The 25,518-nt window shown below is 34.7% G+C and overlaps 1 protein-coding gene and 1 long non-coding RNA gene across 2 annotated transcripts; both read right to left on the bottom strand.

Moving 5' to 3' along the window:
• Positions 1 to 1,094: 1,094 nt before the first annotated feature.
• LOC149957748 (uncharacterized) lies at positions 1,095 to 3,196 on the bottom strand. Its single transcript, XM_090164886.1, has 5 exons — positions 2,728 to 3,196; positions 2,586 to 2,666; positions 1,689 to 2,519; positions 1,296 to 1,622; positions 1,095 to 1,183 (listed from the first exon to the last, which is right to left on the bottom strand). Exons 1-5 carry the CDS (start codon positions 2,947 to 2,949, stop codon positions 1,172 to 1,174), a joined length of 1,473 nt encoding a protein of 490 aa, XP_090021012.1. The 5' UTR covers positions 2,950 to 3,196; the 3' UTR covers positions 1,095 to 1,171.
• An 18,173-nt stretch (positions 3,197 to 21,369) lies between these two features.
• Positions 21,370 to 23,660, bottom strand: LOC149957747 (uncharacterized). Its single transcript, XR_016478267.1, has 2 exons — positions 23,513 to 23,660; positions 21,370 to 21,559 (listed from the first exon to the last, which is right to left on the bottom strand). It is a non-coding gene; the product is annotated as an uncharacterized LOC149957747 (long non-coding RNA).
• Positions 23,661 to 25,518: the final 1,858 nt, after the last annotated feature.

Here is a 25,518-nt window from a genome sequence, read left to right as displayed (position 1 = left end):
AAATAACACTATCTCATCTCAACCCAAAAAACCTCGTAAAGAACCTAAGGATTCTGGAATTATTCAGCCAATTCACAATCATAATGATCTTGAAAATTTACCTGATTCTTGTGGTTTCTGCGCAACATTTTATCGTAAACTTATTTGCCTTTCTAATGATCAAATTGATGGACTACAGAACTTGACCCTTAACCAATCGCAATCACAGCTTTGGATCGAAAGCCGAAAGTTACGACTAACTGGATCAACTGCAAATAGTGTCCCAAAACGAGTTACCACTAACCCAGTTAAATTTCTTTTAAACCACCTGTATAAGAAATTTGAAGGGAACAAATTTACAGCTCATGGCCAAAAATTCGAACCCATAGCCATAAAACAGTTCGAAAAAATTCTAGATTTAACTGTGCAACCATGTGGAACTTTCATATCAAAATCTGACCCTTGGCTCTCAGCTAGTCCAGATGGTTTGGTGAGAGAAGATGAAATCATCGAAGTGAAATCTCCTTTTCCTGATGGAAAACCATTTGAAATTAAGAAAATGGATTTAAAAATTGTAAATGGAACCCCACAGTTAAATCCCAAAGGTGAGAGAGGATATTACACACAAGTACAACTGGCAATGCATTGCTCGGGAAGGAAATATGCTCACTTTTATGTTTATACGTCAGACTGTCCTGAAAAATCTATTTTAACTGGGTGTGAGTATGATGAAAATGTAGTTAATGATATACTTACAAGGTTACGGTTATTTTATTTCACACACATGTTGCCTAAAATTGTCACAGATTTTCATGCTAATTTTCTGAATATTCATGAGGACTATAAATCATTTTGCAACAAGATATTTTAAAAATAAAACCAGTTTAATTAACCGTATTTTGATTTTTGTTTCTTATCAGGGGGGGTTTCAAATTGCACAAAGCAACGCAAACTAGTACCATATTATCAAGTTGACTAGAAAGAGAGGTTATGTTCATTTCAAACTTCAAAATACGGTACTCTTTTAGTCGTCTGATAGCCCGTTCAATATGGATTCTAACATTTGCCAAACGGCGTGTACTCACAACCTCGCTTTCACTTAGTTGTTTTTTATTTCTAGCAGAAGCGGGAGTATTTAATTTAACTTGGCGGATTAACAGATCATTGGTGATTGTAAATCCCCTGTCAGCCATCAATTCGTCACCTGGCACAGTGTAATCAATGATTTTGGAATCGTTAAAAATAAATTTGTCACTTGCCCTACCACCATAACATTTTGTCACAAACATAAAATGGCCATTTGGAGCTATGCCTACCATGAATTTGGCGGTGTTGTGGCTTTTGTAGGAACTGTAAGTTTCTGATCGTGCTCTTAACAACGAAGGCCTATTAATGAAAATTTCTGAGCAATCAATTATACAAGTCGTATTAGGGTAAAACTCTTCAAAACAGGCTGGCAATGTTGACTTAATGGTTTCCCTTGGAAGCCAGAAAACCAAATTTTTAAGTCGATCAGCCATGACAGGAAGCCACCTTTGAAGGATATTAGATACAAGTGATGTTGAGATACAGAATCGTCTACCAAGGTCTTCTAACAGTAGTCCAAGTCGCAGCCGCATTAGCACAATTAGAAGTTGATCACCCTTTTTCATTTGAAAAGGAAAATCAGATACTGGTTCTATTAAGATAGTTAACATCTTGAGAAATACCTCTAATTGTATGCCAGTGTAAAATAAACAATCGGAATTGGTCATGTTTTCGTAGGGTATATGAGGTGTATTCACTTGTATCCCAATGGAACTGTTTGTTTCATGGGTGACTTTACTGTAGTTATGGTCTTGAATAGAAATATCATAGCATTGAGTTGATGCATCACGAACGTTAGAAAAGCTGCTTTTTTCACACTGAGTTGAAACATCACATTTAAAAATATTAATTTTAGTAGGAACATAATTTAAGGGACTACTTTGGTCTAATTTACGAGGTTGCAGATTAGTAGTTTCCATCTGGTTTACTGGTGAAGCTGAAGGTTTGTCTATTACCTTTGAAATCTCAGCATCTACAAAATTCGTATTATTTTCATAAGAAATACTGGAAAACATACCACAAAATGTAGAAATATGGCGGTCTTTAAAAGTTGCGGGTGTACTGGTAACGATATTTCGCCTATCACTCAAATCCTTTTCAAAGCCTATCCTACTTTCAACAAAATCATTTTCCAAAATACGTAATGAGGAGTTGACATTTGTTTCATTATTACAATCAAGTGTACTTCTTCGTCCGAAGATTGAGCGATTTTTTGGGCTATGATTGTGATGCCTTGGTGTTACAACGAGCGGTAGATTAACCAAATCCCTTTCTGAATTATTTGATGGTACCAGTAGTTCAGTACTTTCAATTAGGCCCACATCAGTTTTCTCTCCTAGAACTGATCCTAAATTATCCATTTTAGTTTCATATTGTTCATTACTATTTATTGATCGCTCCTTGAAAACATAAGCCTTCATCGGAGATTTTGGCAATCGATTTATAAGTTGCCTCTACATGTACACAGAAAATTAATAATTAAGAATACCAGTAACAAATGATATTTCAAATTTACATACATTTTCCATTAATCCTAGGTTTAAAGTTGGGTTGGGATTCGTTGGAGTAGGTTTCCCATCTTCAAAGTGAATACTACAAACCTAAATGAAAATATATAATTAAAACAAAGAGTCAAAGGCTATAAGTTTAATTTAAAATTACCCTTGAATGTTTTGATGGCACATAATCTTTTCTTCCCAAAGACGAAATCCAAACAGATAACACGCGATTGTCTTTTGGAAAGACATGCAAACTAAATGGCAGCAGACATGGACACTCTTTTTTTAATAAATTGTGACTCTCGCAAACCCTTTTATTCCATTGTGTTATTTTAGTTTGATTATTTCTGCATGTTTTAACAGCGCAAACTCTTCCGCCACCCATAATGTTTATCGAATATCGACTAACTCACTAACAAACTTTAAGCACAAGGTATATGTGATAAGCCTTTACTGCACGTGTTTTACTTTTAGACCGCAGTTTCCGAAAAATTGGCGAAGATCATCAACGAAGCAGCTGTTGCACACCATTATTACCCCCTCCCCGACCCCCGCCTAAAAGTCCGCCAGAGCATGGCCGTATGGGGAAGAAACGGGGGTAGAAAAGATATGGCTGCGCCCAGCATTTTTTGAAAAAAAAAGCGTATACACCTTTTTGGTTTTAATTACGCGCATGCGCTTACAGCCCAATGTTTCTTAGAAGCAGACGACGCCATCTCTCCGTATGTTAACCATGGATAACGAATGTTCAGTGAAACTTATAATAAAACGTTGAAAGTGTTATAACAAATATAGGAATTAAATTTAAATGAAAAAAAGTGATTATATTACTGAATTTAAGAAAAAAAGAGCGAACACGAGAAAATATTACATGTAAGTGGTAACAGGTACGGTTTGCCGGACTTAGATCATGATGAAAATCTAGGCCTTGACGAAAACGTGGATGTTGCTCGGCCTTCTATTTCTACAGAAGTTGGAAAGCAGTAGCACATTAAACTATTTAGTATTTTGTTAAAATTTGAGGAAGCTCTACAATTTTTGTGTGGTGAGTTGATAGTGATATCGATTAATTTATTCCTGCTTTAATTCGTGACTAATTTTTCATTCTAAATAAAAAAATTAATGGGCAGATTCTTTACATCAAATCAAGATGTTACCCATCTATGAGATCCGTCAGTTACCTTGTGGTTATGGTACTTGACCCAGAGGCGTACTGTGGGTAAATGGTGCCCGGTTCTAGACAAAACAAATTATAATTAGCTTTGATATTCTAAAGATAGGAGTGTTTTTGGCGCACGGTTCAAAATGTACTCCTGAACCCAGGCTGGTACGCCTCGGACTTGTCAATTTTTTTAGAACTATTTATGTTGGGGCTTGCGATTTGGTTATTGGGTATAATTGTGTCTTATATTTTCTGTAACTTATTAGCAAGTTCTAAATTTTTTCTAATGGTTTATATATTTTTTGTATATTTTAACATCAGAGTCATGCAGGTTCGCTACTCTTTTACATGGAAAGGTACACCTTAGTGGAAAAATAACTGATATGGTTTACTCTAATCACTTCATTAGGATTACTAAGGATTTAAGTTTTAAGAGATTGAAAATTCTAAACTCCTGTATCTTTATTTTTATAGGAAATTTAAAAATAATTTCAATGTGGTATAAAATTATACAGCTAATTAAAACAAAGTTCCTTTCTAAGCTCTTTTAGGTTTTTTTATACATTAATATTTGACTCAGATTAGAATTGTGAGATTTCTAACATTGATTTTGTGAAATGGAAATGTAAAATATATTCTATTTTTCTATGGTATATTGTTGACCTGCGTGTTAATATTAAACAACTCCTGTTGTAAGTTAGTTAATTACTTCGTAATATTTAAAAATGTTTAACTACATTGGTACTAATTTTAAATTTTAATTACTGATTTAATTTTTGGAATGATTCTGACTAATATAAGGCTCAGATTGGGCTCAACTGCAAATTGTAGACTCGGAATAAATTTAAGACTCGAATTGGACTTTCAGTCTCATTATGACAGTGATAAATTGATCCACAATAGAGTAGTATCGCTCTGTAGCTTTGGGCTATGGCCGCCATTTTGAGGGCAATTTTTTATTTATAGGAAAAAGCATGGGTGATGTTTCCTCTTTCAGTGCTCTAATGCTCTCTCGTAAAGTTCGGTTCTCAAATTCAGGTTGAATCATCTGTAGTCTGGGTTCCTTTATAACAAAACTTTAATCGAAAAGCCTCGGGTAATAGGTTAACTTCCGTAGGCACATTTCCATTCATTTCTGGATAAAATTTTCATGCAAATTATCTATTGGTGATATGGTGTACGGTGGGACGAGTTTTCAACTTCTTTAGAATAGTTTTCCATATTATCTTCTATGGTTATATCTCTACAAGTGACATGTAATTATTATGAAAATTTAATGATATACCAAGTCTTTGCTGCTGAACCAATTCATTCATAAAAACTTTATACTCTTCCTAGAAAGAAGGCATAATCGAATTATCTCTAGAAATTTAAGTTACTAAAAACTTAAAAAGGCTTAAGTTAAGGAACCAATTTCATTTAATATTTCGTAACTATCCAATTTCATATTTATTTATTCTTATCTAGCTGACTTTCTTCCCCACTAATTCACGTTTTGATTGGAGTATTATTATACTAGATGGTAAATTTAGCGTTGGAATCCAGTCCTGGGGCTCCGAAAATGTCTGCTACAAACCCTCAAACTCGGCGTTGGGCTCCAATTTTTTCTGTGTTTTTTTCTTGCCTAAAGGCGAGTTATCTTCTTTGGAAAGCGATTAAATATAATTAATTGAGCTCCATAAATACTTTTACAACCAAAGATACTGCATCAAACCATATTTAATTTAATAACTTGTGTTTCGAAGTTACCCCTGAATTTTTCCCATACAAAATAGCTGGCGCGATTTCAAATATGGCGTCTAAAAGAAACAAGAATATGTTTGGCGCATGCTCACGTCCCTTCCCCTTTTCCGCCCCATTTTCTGGCCAAAAAGGAGTATTCCCGCAATGTTAAAATTTCGTTACCAGTTTTTGACGCACGCGCGAATAGAAGAAATTACAAATGAAGTTCAGGATCCCACTACCAGGGTGCTACAGGGTGTCGTTAGTTAAATTTTTTTAGAAGATTTTTGTTACATCCGCAATATGGCACCGATTATTTTCTTATTTCTGATACTAAAAAATTTAAATAAAATGTGAAACGGTTGTTTCATGTTAATTTATGACGCAAGTAAGTACAACTAAATATTTTTAAATATTATATTTGAATATTGAAGTGTCAATTCTTTTTAACAGCCTAAAATAATGGGAAACATAAATAGCCAAGGCCTAACAACAATAACAATAGAAATTAATATATTGGAAATGAAATAAGATCAAATAACTTAATGAAAATAAATAAGAAATAAATATATAAGATAAAGCTTCGAAGTAGTTAAAAAGAGACGAATATGAGGTATGAGTTTAGTGCTGTATCTTTTTGTAATCATGATCGAGATCTTGTTTTTTCAGGGCACTGTGCATGCAAAACTCAACGAAGAAACTTATCATGTTTTGAAATACAGTCGGACATGTTGAATCTATTGATGCTTGAAACCAAGTCTTGTCAATTCGACGTGTAATAAATTTTCCATACGCTCTTTGACATTTGGCATGTGATATAGTAGTTTAAAGCTATAGTATCAAATACCTCATTTGTTTCTGTAATAAACTTTAAAAAATTGTCAGTAGGTACTATAAGGCTACCAAAAGAAGAGTTCTTTGTTGTTTTGAAAAACTTGAAGAAGGAGAGCACATTTGTAGGATCAATAATTTTATTGTTCTTTTTGAGTTGGCTGAGGCAAGAGGAGCATTGGTCGTTGGAAAAACAGCGATGGATTAAATATCCTGATATATAGCTAAGGACATTTTGTTTAAGTAGATTTGGACTCTCAATTGAATTGCATATGCTCTGTTCGAATGTGTTTAGAAGATGATGACAATTGCGTGTTTAAATCTAAAGTTCTTTTACCATTGTGATTAACAACTAAAGTAATGTTATTTATTAAAATTATTTATTATTGAGATAGACAGTTTCAAATTTCAATTACCATTTTCTGAATTTTCGCATGAAATACTGTTGGACAAAGTGTAATTATGTTCATCTAGAACATTCAATGTGTTTTCCTCTGAAATTGGTTGTGATGCGTTTGTGACCAACGCGCTTTCTTCCAACCCATGTTCATATGTCGCGTATGGATATGCTATACATTTTAGTATATTAATTGTCAGTAAATTTTTTAAACCACATTAAGAACCCTTAGATGTTTTTCTTTATACTTCACTAACTGTACTGGAAAATGAGTAGTGTTAATAAAATATTGTTGGCACAGCTGATGGTATTAGACTATTTTTAGTTTTAATATTCATAAAACTCGTCAGTGAAATGATTAGAGCAAAACCTATGGTTAAAGTGTAGGTATTCCGTTGTTTTATTTGTCAGTTTCTCGTTTTTTACATTATCCAACTATGATAGGGAACTGAAATTTCAATAAGAAAGTTAAAGTAAAAATAAACCTATGTAAAAAACGCGTATTCCCCGTTCTTTTTCCCTTGGAAACTTGAAAAATGATAATCGAGAATTCTTATTTTTCGTATTAGAACAATTTACGGCGGAACACAATGGTCCAGGCATATTTAAAACCTTTAAAAACTACTTAAAATGTAAATTAAAAACGATTCAATTTTTGCGTCGTACTAAACTGAATATTGAATCGCGCGCTAGGACTTCCGGATACGCTTGCAGCGCCATCAAACGTTCGGATCCTATGGGCATTTTCGCCGAAAAAAATAAATACGGATTTTTGAACGAGAGACGCCTCTCAGTAGCGAAGCGACTTTACCCTCTCTGGTGACAGCTAGCAGAAACACGTAATTTCTGCAGGCTATCCTTATAAGGCGCTATCTATCGGTAAGAAAGCTCGTTGCCTTCGTCGCGAGAGCCATTGTCTCCTGCTTAAAAATTATACTAAAAGTCACCAACAGATGGTGTCTAAAGACTATGGCCTGCGGAAAGGTCAAGCACTTAGTACTAAAATGCTAAGAGAGCTCGCGCTCTTGGACACGTGCCTTCCTCGGTGTCTGCTAGGTGTCAATTCCGTATTTTATGTTAGGCTTAGACGCCCCGAAATTTATCTAGACTTTTATATACATTTCTTATATCTATGGGCCCACCTATTTCTTGTAGTGGGGCCTAGCTTTCTTTATTTGTTTGAGAACCGATTGTTCTAGAAACATCATTGATGATACGTCAAATTACAGGGATTTACAGACCCTCAATGGACCAATATTGATTTTTCTGACATGGTACCCAGAACTTTAATAGCGCCCATATTTTGGCAGTATTCTATTTTAGACCAAAAGTAAACTCTTCGACTGATGAAATTAGACGAGAAAATGATACATCAATCGATAGACAATGTCCCCCCCCCCCCCGTCGTTGATTTTATATCAACTTTTGCGATTCGGGCCCTAAATTACCATATTTAATATGCACTTAAATAAATCATCCTCCCAGGAAACCGCCAAGAAGTAATATTTCCGAGAGCCAGGACCCACAAGGTATTGTTTATATAGTGCTTGTGGGAAAAATGGAAACTTTTTACCTGTATAAGGAACGTCGTGTTTTTGCCAAGCCTTAATATGTCAAAAAAGCTTCCTGGTTAAAAAGTAACGGCATGGCGAACGCTTGTTGCTGCCGTAATGGTGAAAATAAAAATCATTATTTTAACAAGCACTATATACACTATATAAACATTGACTTGCAGGTCCTGGCTCTCGGAATTATTACTTCTTTGCTATTTCTTTTGAGGATGATTTATTGAAGCGTCTATTCCGTCAATGGACCGTTTTTTGATTTAAGTATTTTCTATAACAACCTGTATATAGTTGGGAGAGAGTATGACGCGTCAATCGGTAAGAAAAGTCAAAACTACGCAGACCCAGGATTTTCGCCATCGGTGGTGCATAACTTTGGCAGCCGTTTTTTTCCGGATAAGTCCATTAAATAAAATCCACATAAGATATCCGGATTTTCTAAAAATCTCAAAAGGACGGAAAAAACACAAAATTACATAATATTTTAGTATCTAATATTCTGTTATTACTTCGTTAAATAAATTTTCTGTTTGACCATTTATTGTGTAAGTGGCTTGTATCCCGGTCTTAGCAATTCTATCATTGCTGAAAATGACTCGTTAAAGGCAATGTTGTTACTGTAAAAATATTGGCAATTGCAATGTCTAAAGATTGCTTTGGAGTAGACGCTTCCCTAAAACATCTTCAAGGAAATTGCCAGGAAGTAATATTTAACAAGTTGGCAAGCCAAAATATACCTCTCCTCGGAAGAATTGTCCCTAGCGGTATTAATTTCTCGAGATGACCCTTAAAGATGGATCTCCGCAATTCAGAGTTATTTACTAAAAACGTAATCCCGGTTCAATCCCGCCCGGTATAAAATTTTAATTATAATTAAAATAATTGAGACGAAACAACCGAGTATAATTTATTCAGAATATTATAAATTAAGTAGTTACAACAGTGAGTTAGACGTACTAAAACAATGCACAATTGAATTTAACCCTATTTAAGGTACAAGTTTATCAGTTAAATATAATACGAAGCTAATTTTAAGAAATATCTACAGAGGGTATTTGTATTTTTCGCGCTTACGAAATACTTGCCGCATCTTTAACGCTCATTTTATTTCAAATTAAACATCTTAATCAGTCGAGAAAACGTTTAAAATAAATTACGAAGTAATGACGACCCAGTTAAAAACCAGACCAACATAAGTGTAAGCGCACGATGTATACAACTCGATAAAAATATACAGGGTCTTTTTTTTTTGCTCGGAAAGGTGTTTTTTTTCAAAAACTATTTATAGTACCGATTTCAAATTTGGAAGGTCAATTCTCTATACCGGGGGACATCAGTTTGAGAAATTTGAGCGTTTTCGGTAATGTTTTTCACCAATTTTGAAAAATTATTTTTCGACCACTAGGTGCGAGATAAAAAATTTCTATTATAAAGTTGTAGGCCGTCATCGAAAACCCTTAAAAATTGTTCACTCGACGAAAAACAATTTATTTATCAGTGAAAATTCGAGCTTGAAAAATTTACAAGTTGGTGAAGCCAAATTACGATTGTTTGAAACGATAATTGAAACCGAATTACCTAATCCAGTTGAAACTTTGGTTAAAAAAACGACCGGATTTAAAAAACACGAGGCTATAGGTCAATCCTAAACATGCATTGGGTATTTAAAGGAGAACTTTGGGAGATTATTATCAGTGTTTGATAATATTTCGAACAATGCCTCGTTATTCAGTAGCTGAGCGTACCGAGATAGTTGCCATTTACTATGGAGAAGCAGCGCAAAACCTTAGAAGAGTGACTGAAATCTTCGCAGAAAGACATCCAAATGGAGCACCATCTGTAAATACAGTAAGACGAGCAATTCACGATTTCAATCAATTTGGTAACTTGCAACCTAGGTTTCGCGGATTGGGTCAACCGGATTTAGACTTCGAGAACAATGTACTAGCGTACTTTGTGGCATATCCTCGTCACAGTTGCGCTAACGCCGCTGCTGATTTGGGTTGTTCTGCAAATCGTGTGTGGAAAATTCTTCGTAAGAATCGCTATCACCCATACAGAGCTACGCTCCACCAAGGACTAATTGACGTAGACCATCAAAGACGTTATGAATTTAGCAACTGGTTACTAAATGCTGTCCAAGAAGATAGACAATTTTTGCGCCATGTTTTGTTCTCCGACGAAGCGTCATTTTCTAGAGATGGGCCCTTTAATCATCAAAACAGCCATCTTTGGTCTGACATCAACCCACATTGGGGTTTTGAATATCATCACCAGGTTCAATGTGAACGGGTCAATGTTTGGGTTGGACTTGTTGGAAACCGTTTGATTGGTCCCTTTTTCCTGCCGACGAACCTCAACGGCCAAAGGTATTTACATTTTCTACAGAACGAACTGAGTGACGCAATCGACGACCTTCCATTGGCTGAAAGACGTCAGTTGTGGTTTCAGCAAGATGGCGCCCCTCCGCATTTTTCCCGGCAAGTAACTGAGCACCTCAACAACGAGTTTCCTGAAAGGTGGATAGGGAGAAATGGTACAGTGCATTGGCCAGCAAGGTCACCTGACCTAACACCGCTGGATTATTTTCTCTGGGGATTCGTTAAAGCAAAGGTATACGCCACGCCCATTGAAACTAGGGAGGAACTCATTAGACGAATAATCAGTGCTTGCCGAGACGTCACACCAGAAATGGTAGAGAAAGCGTTTGAGAACTTAATTGTCCGCGCATAAATAAGTTGTTTTTCGTCGAGTGAACAATTTTTAAGGGTCTTCGATGACGGCCTACAACTTTATAATAGAAATTTTTTATCTCGCACCTAGTGGTCGAAAAATAATTTTTCAAAATTGGTGAAACAAATTACCGAAAACGCTCAAATTTCTCAAACTGATGTCCCCCGGTAAAGAGAATTGACCTTCCAAATTTGAAATCGGTACTATAAATAGTTTTTGAAAAAAAAAACACTTTTCCGAGCAAAAAAAAAGACCCTGTATATATATTATAACGCAGTCAAGCAATAAATTAGTTCAAATACTTAGAAATCAAGCAATAGAAAATATAATATCAAGAAGCGCAACACCTTACCATTCACAAATACGATTTTTCACGTTATTATAATGAAACCGGATAAGCTTTTTAGCATGACTTACGCTCTTAAAGGTTCCTCTAAGACTGGACGATTTTGCGGGAAAAAGGAAATAAACTTAAAAAATAGTAGATACAAATATAAGACAGAAAAAACCAACAATACAAAATATTAGACAAACAAGATTAAGTCTACATAATTTCCTTCCTAAAAAAACCAGATAAGGCCTTCATAAATTCATTTATAAAACACTTTATTACCTATTATGCTTACGATGAGTTTCTTATTTTCAGTGAAGCTAAGCAGCTATCGGTGGTTCTGTGATAGAGCGCTCGACTGCCAAGCCGAATGGCCTGGGTTCGAAACCTGGGTGGCACATTTGTTTTTAATCAATAGAGAAAACGCAAATTAGAATTTCTTCGATGCAATAATTTCAATTTCAATTCTATTTCAATTAAACCAAAATTTCGTACTCTATTAAATACGCTTCCGATAAAGCTGAAGGTCTAATTTTCAATGAAGCGTTAAGCTTGATTTCCACTAGCGCGCGTCATAATGTTATTTTCTTTACGCGCGTAAAAACGTTTGAACGTTTCAAAGCTGAGAAACGCGTCGTTGCGCGCGCTAGTGGAAAACAAGCTTAACAAGTGTCTCGGGTTCAAATCCCGCCCGATGCGATCGCAAATTGATATTAAGACGAATACCGTAAACAATTGGTGGAAACCCTGCCATTGGAAGTTGAGAGGTTGCCATAACACTCAGCACTCGGTCCGTCCCAAAAGTCAATAAGAAGTAGTTGGAGAATACGCACCCATAACAAACATAGCGATGGTGGGCGTTAACGAAAAAAAAACTCAACGCAATCGCAAATTTATTTATTTTTATCCGTTAACGCTTACCGTCACACGGTGGTTTTGTCAACCTTTAAACTGCTAAAACGGTTGTTCGACTGCGTACGCAGTGATTACCCTTTGCCCCGAAAATGCGAACGCTTTCGCAGGCCACACACACACCCACACACACACAGACTGACACGCTGGTTGTATAACCTCTCCTAGGGTACAAAGTCCCCTCGGAGAGGTAAAAACCTGGGATTAGGAAAGAATGGAATATTTTGTTAGAAATAATAATGCTCTAAGGCAGGACTCAAGAGAGAAAGATTTAGAAGAAATTGATTTGTATGTTAGCTTTTACGCTAGATATCGGTAAAAAGTCGAATTTTAAAGTATATTTTACAAACGTGGTTGTACCATAGAATCTCCATGGTTGTACATTCGCAGAATATTGGCTATACTCGTAGCTCATTTCTAGATTATAAATTATTACTATTATTATTATTATAAATTATTTATAAATAATAATTAACACAGAAAATATGTACCAAAAAGGTTTCATTGCTAAAAAACTAGATACTTTTAAACATTTCTAAAAAGAGGTTTAATTTTTTATCTTGGATCGGACGCTCCATGGCAATTGGCGGCGGCCCTGGCATCGGCCTCGAAAGCCTGGGTTTTCTCCTTCTCTTAAAAAAACGACAGTGGAAACATGGACTAATCAACTAACGGGGACGCCCTGGTCTATCTCATTTCCCTTGAATCGGTTCGTTAAAAAGAGGTGACGCTTTTTTCAGGTTTGCCAGGCAAATACGTGTTATGCTACCGATTCAAACGTCACCAACAGGAAACCGAATTCTAGAATGTCGCCATCTACCTAAAAATATTTTTGACCGTTTTAAGGGACGGATTTGAAATTTTTTGTTGTTTAGACGGTTAGAGCCCCACTGAGCCTTAAATATATTGAGTAAAGTAAGTGAAATTATGGGAAGTTTTACTTATTGATCGAATTAACTGGTTGTAGATTAAAAACTGTATTAAATGAGAACCAAAATTTGTGTGTTTAAAAAATGCAAAAGTGATTCTCTGTATTTAGATAAAGAACATATGCGCGGAATATTCTTTCTACCCGAGGGGCAGATCACATTGTTACAGGGTGTCCTAATAATCATGATTAAAAAATTAATCATGATTTAATCATTTTTAATCTTTGTACAGACAAAGCTACAGATTTAATTTTAATTTAATCTAATCATGATTTAATCATACGAGGGTGTCCTAATAATCATTGGAGTGAGCTGCCCCTCGTTTTTACCCTTTCCAAAACCAAAAACAAAATTAGAAAAGTGTAAGAATAGTCTATTGAATGGTTGGAAAGAACAGATCCGTAAATGTAAATACATATGTATTAGATATCCTTGACATCTCTAAATTATTTAAAAACAAACTAAAAAATTAAATTTTGACATGTGTTCATCTAAATCATCTCACGAAGGCCATAGGAATTCTACCACCCTCCCCATCACCCCTTGGATCGGTACGAATACGTAACAATGCGGATAGTTCACCGGCGAGCCATTGACTTCCTTAGGGAAAATATTAAAGTAAAGGAACAATTATGATAAGGCGCGTTTTTTTACTAAACGGATTAATACAATATCTGTATATATTGTTTATTGAACTTTGTTTGTTTATTCTTTGGTACGGTTTTTTGTTTTGTTTTAAATTTTTGTTAAATTCTTAACAAAATTTCGTTAAAACACAAAAAGTAGCTCATTGTTACCTTTTAATATCGCTTAGAAAAAAGATAATTATTCAAAACTCCCGCGGAAACTATATCAAAGTAATAATATAGCGCCACCATGTGGAGAACTATCAATCAAACCGGGTAAAAAATATAATCTCTTCAATTTTTCCAACTTTAGTCAAATCTCGACGGGTAAAAAAAAACACAAAATAACAGTATATAAGGCCGTTGCCGTCAATATAGAAGATTTAGTCTTTCTTAGTTCTTGGCTGTCAGTCGAACTACTACGGGACCGGGTCCTGGTGTCGGTCAAAAGTTATGAGGTAACTTTGCGGTTTTAATTAGTATGTTCGGTCTTCGGTCAAGAAAAGAGATAAATTGTGTTTCGCGTTTGGAACGTGAGTGAATGGACTTCAGTGTATGAACAGTGCGTGTTTAAGACTGAAAGTGTTAAAGTAATTGTGAACTAACTCAAGTCAGCTGTAAGATAAAATTGATTGTTATTATTTTTTGAATTGGAATAACCTAATTATACCCTTGAAATTATCAACTCAACCTGTGAGGGTAATTAAGTAGATTGGAAGTAATTAGTAGAGAACAGCTCTCAGCTGTTAATTTAGACAGAGTTTATAGTTAGGTAGTTTGAATTTAGTTAAAGGAAAAGTCCAGGTTGGGTAAAACTTGGGTCTATTTGAAAGATCATGTTTAAATAAACTCAAAAATATCAGTCGCAAAATTGTATCTTTTTTTAATGACGATATATTAATTTTTAAACGAGCGAAATTTACCGCCAAGCGAGCTGCCATTTTCTTTCGCCTTCCCTCCGCAGACCGCACGCGGAGCAAGCGCGCGCGGGGAACAGAGCGTTGTTAAAGCCTGTTATAGCGCGAACAGCGCGTGATTAAAGTCCTAAGATGTCACCCCGAAACAAAAAATGGCAGATCGCTTGGCGGTAAATTTTGCCTTTGTCTAAACTTCTCTCTCAACGCGAACTCGAGTCCTACGTTATCTCAACAATTATGAATGATGAATTTTCCCGTACTCTAGTCTCTAACCTATTAACAGTACCTAAGATTTTAACTTTAAATTTACAAAATCTTTCACTTATTGTTTAAATATTTAAGTTCACTTTTGTGTAAAATATATTTTATTAAGTTTCGTATAACAAAACATGTAGTCGTAGAAAGCTAGAAACCTCAGTCATAACTGTTTTATGTTTAATAAATTTTAAACATCTGATTTAAATATAATCAGATATATTTTTTGTTAAAGCAACTGTCGGCTCTATCGTTGCCACCTGTATTATGGAAAGCCCCTGTTATTAGAGATGGCAATGAATCTATCCGATTATTCGGAAAAAAGCGACGTTAATGGAGAGCGTGGTGCCATCTATTATTGGCCAAGGAAGTTAAATACAACATAGCCAAATGATAAAGTCGCCAGAGAGAGATTGTAGAGTATTATATATACACTATTTTGAGCACTTTAACCTAAATTATATATCCCATGTAAAAATATTGCTTATAATTGCTGTAATGTATGTTATTGACCAATTTACAAAATATCCAATCAACGCGATGGGTAGCTATAATTATCGCATTTTGGGTCAAAATGTGGCTTAAGCATCTTGTTTTAATGTCGACGATAGCGACATCTGTTGAAAAAAGAGCTACTTGACGTCGAGCCGACACTTGCTTTAAGCCTAGTGTAACAAAAATAACGTGTATTCATAAAACATTAGAAGACTCAGTAGTGATAACTTTGTAAGATATAAATTTTTAACATCAGACCTAATTGAGTGATCAATTAGATATCAACATTTTAAAAATAAGTCTATTAAATAAAGGAATCATAGAAAGTTAGAAGCCTCAGTGCTAAATTTTTAAACGATCTTAGATTATTCTTTAACATCTTACCTGATTGCGTAAACTTGTATTCCAAATAAAATTAATAGGCCCACAAACACTGTCAAATAATTCAAAACATATTTATTATTTAACTACCTGGGCAAAGCCTTGGCGCGAAACCAACTGAAGAATTTAAGAAATCGTAGGTTGCAAGATAAAGGCAAAGATAATCTAGACTACGTACCGTAGATTGGAAATGCGGCGAGATTCCTACGGGCTCCCGTCTAAACACGCGATTCCCTAGTTGCGGGGGGCAATGTAATAGCGAGGGGGTAAAAAGTCTGAAAAATTCAGTTCGGTTCAGTTTTGAATCTCGTAAAAATCGGGACTGGAGGACGAGGCCCGAGGTTTTGACCAAGTTTCAGCGTAAATTTTCTTTATTTTACTGATTGGAATTTTATTTTACCAAGGTGTAAACTAAATATGGGCAAATCTTGCCAATTCAAGAGTTGTAAGAACTATCACAAATCATCTTTAATCATAAGTTGGGTTAAATTGAAATTGTAGTGAAGTTTATTAATAACGTTAGTGCCTTCAATTGTAAATAAGAAATTATCCAATTATTTATTTTTATTCATAACCGCAAATTATCCAAAAAATATAGGAAAAAATCGATTATTTTTGCATGTTAAATCGTTGTTTATTTGTATAAAATGTTCATAAAACAGTTAACCAAACTTTCTATGGTTAATCGAAATTTGACGGTTAATTTATTCGCTCCGCCGACCTCTTGCCTTAATTTTTTTCTAAGCAAAGCTGTTTAAAAAGAATAAAAATATAGAAAAACATTTGAAATTAAGCATTTAAAACTTATTTTTACAAAAGGTAAATCAGAAGATTCAATCTCTTCATTGGGCAAATTAAGATATTAATTTTGAAGCGTTTTTTAAAGTTTACCCCTGAAATTATATTTAAAACAAACAATTTATGACTACATCGATGATAATTAAAATTGTAATACTACCCATTCGGCTTTTTAGATTTGGGTTGTTTCTTTTGACAATAAGCGTGTTCCCTTTTTAGCCCAAGGCCCGAACGAGGACCATATATCGAAGCAGACGAACCCGCTGAAACGTTTCAGACTAAACTTCCACCCCCCACCTCTCCCACTAGGGAAAAGCATGAGACAACGCATTTCGCGAACGTTTCTACCCCGTGATAAAGGTTGTGCAAAACAGCGTTGCCAGATAGCCAAAATTAAATTATAGGCCCAAGGACTAAAAATTATAGATTTCCAGTTCAAATTATAGGACACATTGTATTTGGCGGTAATTTCAATTTTGCATCGGATATACCACTGATGTTTGATAAAACTTCACTTTCAAATAAACCCATTGACGTATGGTAAAATAAAACCTTTTAAATAAAAACAAATAAAATATTAAAAATAATAAAAACACATTTATTCATCGCATTTGTCGGCTGCGATCCGAGAAATTCTTCGACGGTTAACGCTTACAGTAAGAGGTTTTCAGATTATAGGATTTATAGGTTATCAATATCGAAAAAACGAAAAAAAAACGTCCTATATAGTACACTGTTATAATTATAGGACACCGAAAATTTTGTGGCAAAATTATAGATTTTTCCTATAATTATAGGACGTCTGGCAACGCTGGTGCAAAACACGCAATTTTGGTATTTCCCAAGGTGCTGAGGAGAGACAGGACTCGAGAGCGCCTGTTTTATTTAGCAATATTACGAGAACAGTGCGATGTTGCGGTGGCGCTGGTGTACCGACGCTAAACCCTATTCACGACTCCAGTTAATTAAAACTGGCCGATTTAAAGGGGTTGGCAACCTGTATTGCTACGCGAAGGTGAGGTTATTTGTGCGATAATTTGGCCGCCTCATTGAAGCGGGAAACATTTTCGAAAATAGCAAAACTTATACATAAAACCGTTTTTTTACATGATAGTGTTGATATTAATAGTAAAACCGGGTACCCGACACATATGAAAAAGTATATCACGAAACTAATCTAATACTACTTTAGAAAAAAGACTTAAAACTCCCACATTGTCTAAGTTATGTTTTGAAATAATTTTACGAAAAGTAAGTAGACTTAGTAGGCTACTAAAATACTAAATTATATTATGTATATTTTGGGATTTTGACCAAGGTACGACGTCTCCGCCCGATGGACTATGGTATGAATAAAAGCAATTTCCAGGGTGGGGAATTTGCATGGGTTGCCCCCCAGGCAAAATTCCAGGGGGGGGGGGCAATACCCCCTGCCCCCCCCGGTTCCTACGCCGCTGAGTCCATTGGTGGTTCCTTTTAACTTAACATTAGGGATATGAATGACCCGTATCCATCCTCCTAGGCGCGAAAACGTTACTTGACCCGAGCCGGATTTGAGAGCAGTTTTCCTCGAGTGGGGCCAGGCTAAAGAAACGCGTAAGAAACATCAGCTGAGCTTCATGAAATGGGCAGTAGATGGCGATAGTCATCGGTCGTCGTTTTAGTGGCGCTCTTTTTAAATAAGATAACTTGTACAGCATCAACAATCTCGCAACATTAATTTTGGACTCTGCAATTTAGAATTAGTTCAGTTTGATTTGATTTTCAGAATCTGGCAACGCTGTTTCAAAGTCAAAGTTAATGGATTAAATTAAGAAGCTCCTCCCCTTCCTTACTTCTTTTTTGCAGATCCGACTAATCACAGTTTGGGGTTTTTTTAATTCCTATTTCTGGATCACGTGCACGTACAAATATTAAATTTAGGGTATTTCATTTTGGTTTTTAAATTGGGGACGTTTCCATACATAATGATCATCTGTTTGCCCAAGAGAGTATGCGCAAAAATCAAGGCTTCATTATAAACTTCTGGTAGAACGTATTATCTCGAAATTCATTTTATTTTCTTCTTCGCTCGCTCCTAGTGAGATTTTTTTTCACTAACATTTTCGTTGAAATTGCCTCTCGGAGCGCGCGTGACTCCCTTTGGGGTTAAAGGCCCCCGTACTTTTTTTCTTGAACAGATCGAAGTTTTAAAAAGGGCTCCTTAATTATAGAGGTTATGCCCGTGATAATTATCAGCCGTCGTCTTCGCCAGAAACGATTTGCCTGGTCATACTTTTTCGTTCGTTTTTATTTCCTTCCGCGTGGGGCGCTTTTTGTAGCTTTTGCACTGTAACGAGTTGTAATTTGAAATCGATGTTTCAGGGTTAACCACTTTTAATGAGTTACAATTCGTGTATCAAAAATTATTATTATCTATTTTCTGAAAATAGTTTTTCAAAAATCTGAGATTGTTTTCAAAAAATGTTTTTTTTTTTTTTTTAAATTCTAGAGATTTTATTAGGGTTGTTAATTTTCCGGAAAAATAAAATGCGGAAACATTTCCAGAAAATATTCCGGAAAATTTTCCGAATTGCGGAAAATTTTCCGCAAATCGGAAAAATAAAAAATTTAAACATAAATTACTTTTCAAGGGTTTTTAATGTTTTAAACTTTTTATCGATTTAAAATGACTAATATCAGTAAACATACTACAAAACATTAATAGTGTTACATTTCAACCAGTTTAAACTAGTCTATAGGTTTAGTTTTACTTTTAGATTAGAAAAAATGAGGTGAAAATGCCGCTTTATTTAAATTTGCAAACAATATATTAGACAAATCATGGAATGAAAACGTTTTTAATATTTTTCGGAAAAATACGGAAAATTTTCCGGAAATAAGGCCTCGGTAGTTTTCCGGAAAATTTTCCGACTTACAACACTAGATTTTATATAAATTTTTCAGATTTTATAAAAAAATTCAGATTTTATATTAAAATTCAGATTTTATAAAAAAATTCAGATTTTATAAAAAAAATTCAATTTTATAAAAAAAATTCAGATTTTATAAATAATTTAAGATTTTAGAAAATATTTAACATTAAGAAAATATGTAAGATTTTAGAAAATATTTAAGATTGTAGGAAAATATTAAGATTTTAGAAAATATTTAAGATTTTAGAAAATATTTAAGATTTTAGAAAATATTTAAGATTTTAGAAAAATTTAAGATTTTAGAAAAATTTAAGATTTTAGAAAAAATTCAGATTTTATAAAAAATTAAGATTTTATAACAAATTTAAGATTTAAAAAAAAACAATTCTGAATTTTTATAGCTGCTAATGATTTTATAGCTAAAGACTTCCAGGTTGTTTTCAAAATTTTGAACGCTAGTCTACACAGCCATACTTTACAACGTCATGAGTCCCCCTTTATCCGTATTTTCCTCGTTTTTGAAAACTGCGCTTTTCGCGGCGTCAAATAAAATATAAAAAAAAATGAATGCTAGGATTTTTTGGCTGGCATTTTTGGGAGTTTTTCTGAATGATCTTTTAGCCGAAAAAAGCCCTCCATCGATTTACTTTCAACCTATTCTTTAAAATAAAAAATATGGGTTGTTTTTTTTTTCGACAATTTTTTTCTTTCTTCTATTTTTATATATATTTGGGAGCGAAAGGAAAAACTGGGGTCCAGATGAATTTATTTTAAAGTACGGCAACCTCTTTTTTCCCTGGATTGGGGAGTCCTGGACTGAATTTCACAGCGAAATAAGTTTGAAAAGAAATCGCTGGTGATGAATGGCGCTGGCTCAATTCGATCCGTAGACAGCGCCACCGAATTTCTCGAAATATCTGGGCTGATTTGGTAGGCTGACTTTGCCTCTACGTACGGTTGAATCCTTGAAGTTTGTTTGAATTATTTAAGTTTGCATTTTGGGATTTGCAATTTTGTATTGTTTTTTTGCCGAACTATCTGTTCTTTTTTGGAGAGTAAGGCTAGGCGCCCACTGGGTCTCCGTTTCGTATCCGTCCTGCCTTCCAAAAGGCATTGTCGCCGTTACGAAGCAAAGGCTTGTGAAAGGTAGGTCGGAGACGTTACGAAGAGCAGTGAGCGTCTGGCTTCAGAAGAAGATAGTTATATTTGATTTTTTCCACCGATACTAGTATTTTTTATTTAACCGATATAGATATTTTGACTGATAACTAACCGATACAAATATGGTTTACCGGCCTTTTACCGATGTAGATATTTTTAACGATATTTAGTCGATAAAGAATATTTACCGATAATTAATATATATTTTGACCCTTATTTTACCGATTCCGATGTTTTTACCGATATTTAAATTTTGTAGTTAATTTTTACCGATAATTAACAGATTTTTTTGTGATAAGTAACCGACACAGATATATTTACAGATATTTACAGACTTGCGATATTTATTTTCACCGATAATTTACCGATACAGATATTTTAACCGATAATTAACCGACACAGATATTTTTACCAGTATTTAAAATCGATTTAGATTTTTAACATTAATTAACCGATATTGATGTTATCTATGATTAGTCGATTCGGATAATGGAATTTTTAGATTTGGAACGATTACGCGTAGTTTAATTTTCCGATATTTAACCGATGCCTGCATTTAAATTTTCCAAATTTAACGCATAAGAGTATGTGAATTGAATTCGAAAAGAACTCCATATTAACCGTAGTTCCCAACAAAAATCTATTAAGTCGTAATCAATAATGTGGCTACTATAGTACATTTAATTTTATTTTATTCTATTTTATTTGTTTGATTTTACAAATTTATTGCGTGACTTTTCCCCGCATTTTGAAATTAAAATTCATTTTCCTTAACGGTTGTTCGGTAAGGCCATGCAGTCTCCCATGATGCAGAGGAACTTCTTTGGACCATCTTTTCCACAGTCGTACGGCGAATGGCATCCGTCTATTAATATAATAATAATTCCCTAATTAACCTTAAGTGGGTCAGTGTAGTTAATTGATTAATCATCAGATAAATAATATAATTATTTATACTTTGGGATAATTACTATATTGAGACGAGATTTAGCGTTGCTCCCAATCCCCCTCGTGCTCTCTACTCAGTTGCAGCTAGGAGCAACAAACACAGCACCCCACACAAGGAGAACGTAACACGTCAATGGTCGTGCATTTTCTTGCGTACATTTTCCATTGGTTAGACGCATTAGCGCCTGCTGCCGTCGGAAGGGGAAATTGTCTTCCCCCCGCCCGTAAAACGTTCAGCGTAAACGTTCGTCCAATGAGATTTGTACACAACCCTGCGTTAGCGTGTTTAAAGATTAGCTTCGTTCTCATTGTGTTTGTTGCTCCTAGGTTCCAGGTTAAGAAAGGCAAAATATCTAGTACATTTGGCGGAAAGATACCAGCACGAATTTCCGGTAATTCGAAATTCACCAGTTTTCTGGTTAATTCCTACATAGAGAATGTTAAGAGCGAAACCAGAGATAAAATAGAAGGGCAAAAGTTTCACAAGCCTAAAGCCTACATTTGAAATTTTCAAACCCCTTATGGAGAACACTAATAGCGTTTTCCATTTGATTGCTCAAGATTCGCTCCGAATCTGTCTCTGACGTCATAGATCTTGCCCCAATCGACTAGAGTAAAACCTTAAATGGAACATTAGCATATTCCCGCGCTTTGTTGTTTTTCGTCTGCTAGTAATTTGAATTTTCACGTCTTGGTCTGCCATTTTGGGAAAAAATCTAAAAGGAACACGCCAAAATTTGCTCCGATCTCGATCCGTTGATCTGTCAAAATCGGCAGATCGGTTTTGGGCGATCTCGGAACACCCGAGAACGGGAAATGAAACACGCGAAACTGGATCGGAGCAGATCCGAGCAGATCCGAGCACGCAAATGGAACGTAAAATGCTGATCAGAGCGATCTAGAGCGTTCGAGAGTAGTCAAATGGAAAACGCTATAATATAACATCGAAATCGAAATTCGAAATTTAATAAATTAATATGTTTTACGATTAAGGAATTAAATTATCAATAAACAGAAATCAATACACTCTTTTATATCCTTATTTGTGAGAGCTGCCATTTTATTACAGGTCTGATTTAAAATAGTGCATGCCAGGCCGCTTCACGCTGTCAAGTGCACGCGACGTCTCGAGCTGGTGAGCACGTGCAGGCGCCCTTGCCTGTATCATTTTAAATTAGGCCTGTAATGAAATGGCCGACTTCGTAAAAGAGTGTATACCTTATTTCCAAAACTAACGATAATGTAATAAGCTTCGAAAAATATTGGTTTTCGCTATTTTCCGATGCACTGTAAAGCCCCATTTTCATGCTCGCTGCTAGCGGGTAAAAATCGACAAAATCCGCTTCCGCTACACACTTTTTCACTTTCCGCGTCGATCTGTTTCAAACAGATATTTTAGATTAATTTTCACGCTTGCGAGTGGCGGATGCGAATTTTGACGATTTTTATCCGCTACCAGCGAGCATGAAAATGGGCCTTTAAAGTTATTGAGCGCGCGTTTTTATTTTTGAAGGGAGCCCAGAAAACCATTAAGAGCGCGAGCTAAAATTATCAACACATAATTTTATGGACGTATTTAATTCTAACAAAAACTAGAACTGTAGTAATTAGGTAGGAAATCTTCCAAATTTCTTTCTCACCACAACAATTTATGGCGTCAACAATAGTCAAAATTTCGTCAAAGTGATATAAATATTTTGAAGTTAATTTTCATAACTAAATACTTGTATTAAGTGCCATAACATATATATTTTAGAATTCTGGACACAAAAATATATCTTATGATGTACCCTAAATCAGAAAATTCGAAATGTGTCCCAATTGACAATATCTCTTTAAGTATATGCAACAAGCGCCCAATTTAACTTACCTGACAATGCTATCATTGATAAAATGAATGCCAAGGTGATGACAATCGAAATCACTATTAACGCAAATTTCCCCATTTGAACAGTGACTCTTAGATTTACGGTGCGCTGCAATTCCAAGCGAAAAGTGACGGAAAACTAATTTGCCCTCCAGTTTTGGCCCTTTTATAAACGTCAGTTTTTCCGGTCGCAGCTGCTCGAGGTTAAGCAAAGCGCTCTAGAAGTTTCAACGTTTAGAGTACGTAGACGTGAACATTTTAGAGTGTTTGACGTGCTAAAGAAAAAGGCTACGGGTCTAGTAGAATTTCAGTGGCGTAGCCAGGGCGGTACACTGTGGTTGCTTATACAATTGTTTTTATTGTTTTAATTGTGTGCCAAAACCTCTTCTCTCCTCCTCTCCCCCGAAGCAATCTCCGGACTGCGCCACTGTAGAATTTCAACACATTTTAGAAATGTTTGTAGAATTACAACACATTTTAGAAAAGTTTGTAGAATTACAACACATTTTAGCAATGTTTGTAGAATTTCAACACATTTTAGAAATGTTTGTAGAATTACAACACATTTTAGCAATGTTTGTAGAATTTCAACACATTTTAGAAATGTTTGTAGAATTACAACACATTTTAGAAAAGTTTGTAGAATTACAACACATTTTAGCAATGTTTGTAGAATTTCAACACATTTTAGAAATGTTTGTAGAATTACAACAAATTTTAGAAATGTTTCTAGAATTTCAACACATTTTAGAAATGTTTGTAGAATTACAACAAATTTTAGAAATGTTTCTAGAATTTCAACACATTTTAGAAATGTTTGTAGAATTACAACAAATTTTAGAAATGTTTGTAGAATTTCAACAAATTTTAGAAATATAGTAAGCTTTGTTAGACGATTGTACACGACCCGAAAAATAAGAGTTCGAACAACATCGTGCCATTTGTATTGTTATGCAACTCTAAGCAACCATTTTGTATCTTCCAGTACCCGGGTTTACCGATTATTCTTCATATTTTGAAATCGTACCGATTTCGTCTAGTTCTAAAAGGCTTAAGGGCTTTTCAATTTAAACTACTTCGTACTGTTTTTATCGTGCATAAAGCTAGAAAATGAACAGTGTACCATAATTCTTTCTCGATTTATTCAGCTAAAAAATGGGATTTTTCAATATTTTACTTGAAACATGTGAAGTGTCACATTATTCACTTAAGCTCTAAATTATTCGACTTTGAAGTGAAAACGTGAAAGTGACTTTGCTTAATCTCTGTAATTATTTCAAGTCGACAATTAAATTATGTACGATGAAATAAATTATTAACGGGAAAATGGTATTTACCGGCAAAGGGAAGGGGTTTTGAATTTACGTTGATATCGCGCACATTTCCGGCTCCGGTAATAATTATGGTAATTAAATCCTTCAAAAATATGTTAATATCCAGCCAATTAGATTATCCCTAACTAAACAGCACGTGGCTTTATATACTCTCAAAGTATTTCGAATGAATTTATTTAACGGTCTATTGTTCTTGACGGCATACATTTTCCTTTGGTTTATAGCGTATTGAATTTGTAATTCGATTTATCAATTCAATATAAATTAACGATCATTAATTATGTTTACTGACGTCAACAAACCAAAACTAGTTTAAAATGTTTACTTAGGGTTCAGAATTTAAAATGTTTTATTGGGGTTCGTATTTTAAAATGTTTTCTTGGGGTTCGTATTTTAAAAGGTTTTCTTGGGGTTCAGAATTTAAAATGTTTTCTTGAGGTTCAGATTTTGAAATGTTTTCTTTGGGGTTCAGAATTAGAAATGTTATCTTGGGGTTCAGATTTTAAAATATTTTCTTTGGGGCTTAGAATTAGAAATGTTTTCTTTGGCGTTCAGAATTAGAAATGTTTTCTTTGGGGTTAAGAATTTAAAATTTTTTTTTGGGGTTCAGAATTTAAAATATTTTCTTTGGGGTTCAGAATTAGAAATATTTTCTTGAGGTTAAGATTTTACAAT

Source organism: Leiobunum rupestre, chromosome 2 (assembly GCF_980474605.1).
Source record: "Leiobunum rupestre chromosome 2, qqLeiRupe1.1.hap1, whole genome shotgun sequence".
NCBI classification, from domain to species: Eukaryota; Metazoa; Arthropoda; class Arachnida; order Opiliones; family Sclerosomatidae; genus Leiobunum; species Leiobunum rupestre.
Note: the sequence above shows the minus strand (reverse complement) of the source record. Positions and strands in the feature narration are given on the sequence as shown.